Source organism: Argentina anserina, chromosome 4 (genome assembly GCF_933775445.1).
Source record: "Argentina anserina chromosome 4, drPotAnse1.1, whole genome shotgun sequence".
NCBI classification, from domain to species: Eukaryota; Viridiplantae; Streptophyta; class Magnoliopsida; order Rosales; family Rosaceae; genus Argentina; species Argentina anserina.
The window spans coordinates 10,317,421-10,325,358 of record NC_065875.1 but is presented as its reverse complement, the minus strand read 5'-3'; the positions used below and the strand labels follow the sequence as shown (position 1 = coordinate 10,325,358).

At 36.1% G+C, this 7,938-nt stretch overlaps 1 protein-coding gene across 1 annotated transcript; it reads right to left on the bottom strand.

The window, feature by feature from the left end:
- Window positions 1-788: 788 nt before the first annotated feature.
- Window positions 789-6,566, bottom strand: LOC126790597 (inositol transporter 1). Its single transcript, XM_050516903.1, has 6 exons — window positions 5,855-6,566; window positions 4,825-4,895; window positions 4,238-4,573; window positions 2,482-2,589; window positions 2,110-2,295; window positions 789-1,541 (listed from the first exon to the last, which is right to left on the bottom strand). The coding sequence occupies exons 1-6, from the start codon at window positions 5,997-5,999 to the stop codon at window positions 891-893; spliced, it is 1,497 nt and encodes a 498-aa protein (XP_050372860.1). The 5' UTR covers window positions 6,000-6,566; the 3' UTR covers window positions 789-890.
- Between the last annotated feature and the right edge of the window lie 1,372 nt (window positions 6,567-7,938).

Here is a 7,938-nt window from a genome sequence, read left to right as displayed (position 1 = left end):
ACTTATGTCCTTTTTGTTTTGTAAAGTAATTTACCTCTTCCTCTTCTTTTAGTTATATTAATCCAATGATTGATTTCGACCAAAAAAAATCCAATGATTGATTGGGTCTCCTTAGATTATAAAGAAAAACCAAATCATTGCTTGCTCGGTGCTCTTTCATTTATTTCCTTTTGTTCTCTAAAATTTTTTATATCATTTAAACATATATACACAATTACGATATATTTACACATTTCAATGTAAATGTTCAGATCGATGTGCTTAAGTTGTATTATATAGTAGAAATATCTACTAATTAAGTTACGTGACTAGGGTCCAAAGTACCTTGCATGAAGACAGTGTTACAAATTCATATGGAAGAGAAATTACATGAAAAAAGCTGACACATTCGAAATTATATACTTTCACTTTATTTGTTAATAAATAGGATGTTGATAATTCAATTTGCTTTCATATTGAAGCCTACGAGCATTTGCAGCCAAATAGAAAGTTTGGTCCACACTTCAAACGTACAAGAGAAAATAGGGAGATAGTGTCTTTTCTCACATCATTCACATGTTTTATTGGTTTTGTGCCGGTGTGAACTGCCAACTAGTTCACATCTCCCTAATCGAAAAAAAAAAACTAGTTCACATCTCCGACCATAATGACCAACTCTAAAGTTTACAGACCAATTTATTAGCCAATTAGTTCTCAACACCAACTTCATTTGGCACAAGGAATTATACTTGGTGATATTTTCTTGAAATGGCACCTGCTGAAGTGCTGATCTTTATGCTATGCAAATATAGAGAACAGTGGACCGGCATATATTAGATGGACTGAGGCAGAATACAAGTTGGTCTGCAGCATCTAGCTGCTTATATAGAATAAAACAATATGGTACAGGTCTAAGACTCATCTGCCCTCTCAAGAAGGCTCTCCGAGTTAGAACTACTCCCCCAAGCTCTTTTCTTCCAAATCCTCTCAACTTCCTCGAATGTCAACCCTTTCGTCTCCGGCAGCAACACAAGCACAAATACGAAAGCGATAACAGCGATAACAGCAAGGATCAGGAAAGTTGCACCGGTTCCTACAGCTTCAGCTATTGACAGAAAACTTTGTGCCACGATCAAATTTGACAGCCAATTCACAGTAGCTGACATGCCCCCACAGATACCTCTGTATGCTTCAGGATATATCTCGGAGTTCACGGTCCATGGCACAGGTCCCATCCCTGGTGCAAAGAAAGCAATGTACAGGGCTAAGCCTAAAACTGCAATCCATCCGTAGATTCCACTTGAAGAATCAGATGATTGAAAGAAAAATGCAGCTGAGAGGATGACAAGTGAGACAATAACACCGCATAAGCTCGATAGAGCCAGTTTCCTTCGGCCACACTTGTCAATAAGGTATATGCCCAGCACCGTTCCAGCAGCATTCATGGCAGCTACAATAAGGGATAGTAAAAGAGCTAACTGGTTGGACTGGAAGCCAGCCATCTGGACAATTGTTGGGCTATAGTACATGACCGTATTGATACCAGTGAATTGCTGAAATGCCTGAACCAATGTATATAATTTAAATGCAAGAATGGATAATGTGTGTGAATGAAAGGATGTTGATTGTAAGAATACCAATTGACATTATGAAAACATCAAACAAAACAAGGAACTGAATGGCTTAAACTACTATAAGAATATGTGCAGTTTTTTCTAAGGACCATCAACGATGCCATCTGAAATTCACAACAGGCATAATGAGTAAATTTAAGATTGTGCTACGGGTCCCAGGATTTGTTTTAGGTTTAAACAATCATTAGAAAACCTGGGCAACCTGTAGAAATATTTGCTCCCCATCTTCTCACGCTTCTAGATACTAAAATGCACATTCTATTTTTCAGAGATAAACTTCACTTAGATTATAAATCGTTTGGGAAGTTCCAACGCCAGACATGTTATCACAGATCAAATGTATCAGAACTCAAGCAGAAAAGAAAAGGAGATTATGACAGAAATAAGCCAACTTGAATTTGATGCGGTGAAATTTCCATTTCACAAGAAAAGGAATTGGAGATAGGGTGTCGGGTAGCGGTTAGAGTATCTCAAGTGAAAACTACACTAATCGTACCTGAAGTCCTGCACCAACAATAAATGCAAGTCTGATTTCTTTTGATTTGAAAACTTGCCAGTAGCTAACATCCTTCTTTTTATGGCGCTCTTCCTCTGCTTGCGAAGAAAGGTACTCAATTTCATCCTCTAAGCGAGACACTTCATAAATATTCGAGAGCACAGTTATGGCTTTCTCTTTATCATCCTGCAAATAAAATTAGAAAGAAAAGGACAAGGGTAAATCACAATGTTTTGACTCTATTACTACAAATATACTTTGTAATTAAGATCCCAAAAATGCCTGGCTTTGAGGAATACAGATAATGTATCTCATTACCCCCTACTTTTGAAAATAAAAATGAAGACTTCAATGAAAGGGATGTAATTTTACTTTCATAAAAAGCCATCGCGGAGACTCTGGCAGACAAAGCATGAGAGAAAACTGAATGACAGCAGGGACAGCTGAAACTCCGAGCATCCAACGCCATGTCCCAGGGACCTGCACAGACACAGACATTTTTATACAGATGGAATATACTGGAGACTGTTTGAACGCAAACAAGAAAAACCATGCCATTGAAGTACCCAACTGAAAAACCATTCTACACCCTGACCTCCAGTGATCTTAGAGATGCTTGGCAATGCCCCGGCCCACCCAAACACTAATGCAACAAACGAACTATGATACCAAGATTAGAAGGCAGACACCAAATGATACCACTAGAAGGCATGTTTCAAGTTAATGTGGTTAACTTCATAGAAAATTTTAGTAGTGTAAATTCCAGGGAAGTTCATACTTTTGTTACTTGAAATTATAAATATCTTTAGAAAGTACAAGCAAAGTCTATAGAAAAAAGAAGCCCATGTGAGGAAACAGTTAGTCTTCAAGAATATACAACAAGTATTTGAATCTTTAAACTCCAACCATAGATACAATTTTATTATTAAAAAAACACGTTTCCGTTTTAATTATAAAACGAAACATTAATGCAGAAATGTACACGTTTAACGACAAGTAATTGTTGCTACCAACTTTATAAGAAGAGAAGTAAACAACTATAAGAGAAAAAAAAATAACTGTTAAAATAAATTGTTCTGTAAACATCTCATAAGATACTAGCATGCTTTCAACAATCATAGCCTCATGCATCATCTAACTTAGGCAGGAAATAACTTCCTTCAGTAATGATTCTCAGCCCCAAACTCTTATCCTGACGCTGCCCTTTAAACTGCAAAATTGAAAACCTTTCATGCCAGCAAAATAACTATAATAAGATTTACATAACAAAGAATTTTCTGCAGCATTTTTTCACAAGAGAAAGAATACACTCAGTTTAGAAGCTTATTTTTATTAAAAACTAAACAAAGCTGAGTTGTGCTGGGTAAAGTGTTCATAGAAAAATAACATACTTTTTTAAAAACAAAAAATTACATAATGTGAACAAAAAAATGGCAGGGATTCATACCATCAAACATCCCATGATCAATTATCAGATAATCTTTCAAGTACACCTTCATATTCCTGTCATTCAGTAATTTTAAAGGGGCAAAAGATATTCTCATGACATCTCATAAGCTTTGAAAAGTTGAAAACACAGTACTCAACTTTAATCAAGTGCCGAAGAGACCCACAAGTTAACAGGTATATGAATTATGCTTAATTTCTAAATGTCAAAGAACTGAGCCTGTTGACTAACATAGACGCAGACACTTTTCATAAACTTAACTTCTGTGATTTGTTTTCCTTTTAAAGAAAAAATCTGCGATTTTAATATATTGTCAGTGAGGAATATCCAAGTTACACCAGGGCCATAGGAAAAGCCTCCTTTTGTATTTGATCAGCATTACAAAACCTAATTTTGGGTCACTTAATAAAGTAGTAAACTAGAACAAAACAAAATGGCCACCACTCTGGTCTCCTCACTATACAGTCTTATCTTTTTTCTGTTCCGAGTGCCTAAAATCTAATCATATTTCCCACATGTTACCAAAAAATTAAAAAGACTGTCGCACTACAAGTTATATCATTGAAGATAAATTTTGGCTCCATGAGAAATAAAATGTTGTAGGAGAAAAAAGTAATAAAATGACACAGTAAATACTGGAAGATGATGAAAGAAAATCAAATGGTACTTAGATAGGTCTACCTCTGTAAAACCAAGATTTACAAGATAGGAAACAAACTGGCCCCCAGTAATCATAAGTACGTTAGTGCTCACTAGTCCTCCTCTAATTTCTGAAGGGGATGCTTCTGCAATATAGACAGGAGCAGTCACAGAAGCCACTCCAACACCAAGGCCAACTAGAAGCCGTCCTAAGATAAGAACATATGGATCGGGGGCAGCAGCCATGACAATTGCCCCAAGAGCAAATACAACATCAGCAAGAAGAGTAGCCTTCTTACGTCCATAAGCATCATTAATCCAACCACCGGCAGCTGCTCCAATCATGGCACCAACCAAGGCCATGCTTACAATTGTTTCCTGTAAACTCAAAGAATCAGAATGTCTCAAAGAAGAAAAGGTTGACATTGATCTTTTACTTTGTTTTGAAAATAAAAAACAAAAACAAAACAAAAATAGTAATCCAGCCAACAGTAGAGGTACGTCACAGATCCCTCCATTACAACTGGTACTTGCTCTCTTTTTATTTTTTTGATGCCTACTCAACAATTGTACTCTCCTCATACTCATGACAAAAATGAAACCGTGTAAAGAATAAGAATTGCTTGTACCTGGAGGAAGCTACTGTTCCTGACAACCTCAAAATCATCTTTGATATACAGAAGAGCGCCGGATATAACACCTGCAACCAAAATTATTAAATGTGGAAACATCTCCATTATAATAAATAAATAAATAAATAAATAAATAAGGGACAGAAGTAAAACAAATAAGAACTAGCTCTGAAACTTGACCGTATCAAGTTCACTTGGTCTCCTTTAAAAAAGAAAAGCAGAAGAGTGCTGATGTTGGCACGGACAGGTACTGGTTTTAGTACAGATCTTAATTTTCTTCTTGATAAGAAGGAAATTCTTAATTGGACAATGAGAATCAGAAAACTGACGCTCATTAGAATTGTGATCAATCCCATGAAGGTAGTAGCTACTTGTGATTAACGCAATATATAATCTCTATAAACATATTGTTTCTGGTCCAACTGTTGTTTTTGCGTCTATACCTTGATCTATGGACTACTCTGTTATGAAATCATCAAAAGTCCTAAGCGAGATTTTAATGAAGAAGGAAAAAATTACACCCCAATAACCCAACCCAAAATGTTGAAAACTGACTCTGTTTCAGCTTAATAACTAATCAGCTCTGGAGAACTTTACAACCAGAAAATTCCACTGTCTTTGAGCTGGGTGAATTTAGATAGTCGTCTTCTAAGGACGTAACCTTTGTTGAAAACTTGCATCTCTACATTGGATCTAATGTGCAGGACTGATGTGTAACTAATGTCCCTCAATTTATGTTCTGAAGTTAGAATGTATCTAAATGCACACATTAACCTTATTCTATACATAATAAGGATAGACACAGTATAAAAATACGAAGATAAACATAATATTATATACATATGTACACCCAACAACCATGTTATTAAGTTTGATCATACAATGATTCTCTCTGTGTTTACGAAAAAGCAAATAACAAAAACAGCCACCCCTGATGAGAAGTGATGATACAATGATGCCCTTACACAATGACACAGTGATCAAGCAGTGAAAGGAGTAAGAATCAGTGAGAGAGATACTAAGGTACCTGTGTCGTAGCCAAAGAGCAGTCCACCAATCCCAGCAACAACAGTCAAACCGAGAATATAAGGATTCTTGAAATAGAACATTTCCCTGTCTGGGTGCAAATCCAAGTACCCTGAGCTCCCAGGCATAGACGAATCCAACGTCATCTCCTCTCTCCCTCACTCTCTCTCTCAGATTATCACCTTATCTATTCTAAACTACTCCAAAAAACCCCAAAAAACCACACCACTCACAAATTCAAAACCCAAGAAAAAAAATCGTGGGATTTTCTTATCCTATCTAAATGAAATGATGGTGAGACAATAAACACACAAACCCCCCGAAACTCAATCAATTAGAGAAAAGAGAAACAAAACAGGAAGAACAAGAACTCAGTTGATGAAGCAGAACAACTTTACCAGATCAGTTGATAACTCCAGGATCAAAAGCTCACCAAAGACAATGGAAGTTTTTGGTGAGGAAATATAGGAGTGGTGGTCTGGCTCCGTTTTGCCAACTAAGAATATATAAAGACCGGAACTTGTCGGAATATAGGGAAAGGGTAATAAATGTTTGAACAAATTAAACGAAAGGAATCATCTTTTGTTTGTTTGTATTTCCAGAAGGGCCAAAAGAACCCCAAATTATGAAACTTTATTATTAGCAAAGATGAGGATGATGAAAATGAAGATGGTCTGCTGCTTATCTGGATAAACTGGGTTTCTATTAGGAAGTTGGAAACGTCAAAGTCGGGTAAGATATAATTGATGATGCTGCATGTGATGTTTGGTTTCAGAGAGTGCGTGAAACAAAACGTGTTCAGATGGGGACTGCCCACCTCCACAGGATTAAACTCACTTCACTTTACTTTCACATTCTTCCTTAATTTTCACTTTGTTATCCACATATGTTTCATGTTTGAAGATTTATCACTTCTGCCTGTTGGGGTCGACTCAAGAACAAAAGACCTATAGTTTTTGAGTTTTATTTGATCAGGAATATAGTTAGGGATGGGGCGACAGGGATATGGTCATGGGATTAAAAAATCATACTTTTACCCAAATTCATTTATATCCATGTACCCGCCTCAATTCCTGTAATAGGATACTGGGTATTTCCGGTACCCATATTCTTAGGGAATTAAGTTCTCATACCCACCCCAATACCCGTTAATAATAATTTATTTTAATATTAATTTTTTTTAATAAAGTACATGAAATATAAAAGACTGAAATAAAAATCAAATATCATGATAAAATTATCTATTTAGGTCAAAATCAAAAATTGTTGTACGTGCAAATAATCACCAAAATATATTTGGATATTTTTCTATTTATTTAATTTGTCTATTAATTTATTGAGTGAATATGTATTAATTAATTATATTAAATATATAATATATTAAGGAGTGGGTATGGGGATGGGGATGAGGATCGAAAATACCATCCCCGCCCCTTACCCGTTTCCGCTATCCGAATAGCGGGAATTCCCGTATCCGTTATCCGATTTTACCCGAAACACTCTCCACATTAGGGTCGAATACCCGTGGATACCATACCCGCTGGGTATTTTTGCCTTCCCTAAATATAGTCATTTGCTTATAGCTAGTGACGCCTATGCTTAAGACTTCAAATTAAAATGTTATGAAGTGCATTTTAGTCAGATTTTTACTAACAATAGTATGTCATAGGATCTCTCACTGAGATCATGTGTTTCGTAATTTTAATTACAGTAGTTGTAACATACGACTATCATTTTGTATATATGTAAACACTGTTTCATGTGATCTAAGTAAGTTATCGTGATCAGGGGCAGATCTAGGATCAAAATCTAGGGAGGGCTTCAAATTTAGCCGAAGACCAAAATTTTTTTTGACAATGTCAAGTTAGTCAACCCCATCTCTAAATTGAAAAAAGCAATAAACATTAAACTTAATTTCAAAAACCCGTGAATCCCAATACAGTTATACAGATCGAAAATTCGAAATCATAACTTTAGATAAAGAAATACACTTACCTTCCAAATCGAGTTGAGTTCATCTTCTTCTGTGTGGCGGAGGAGTGGGAAGACTGGAGGCCTGAAGCAGCAGTGGAGAGTGGCCAAGGA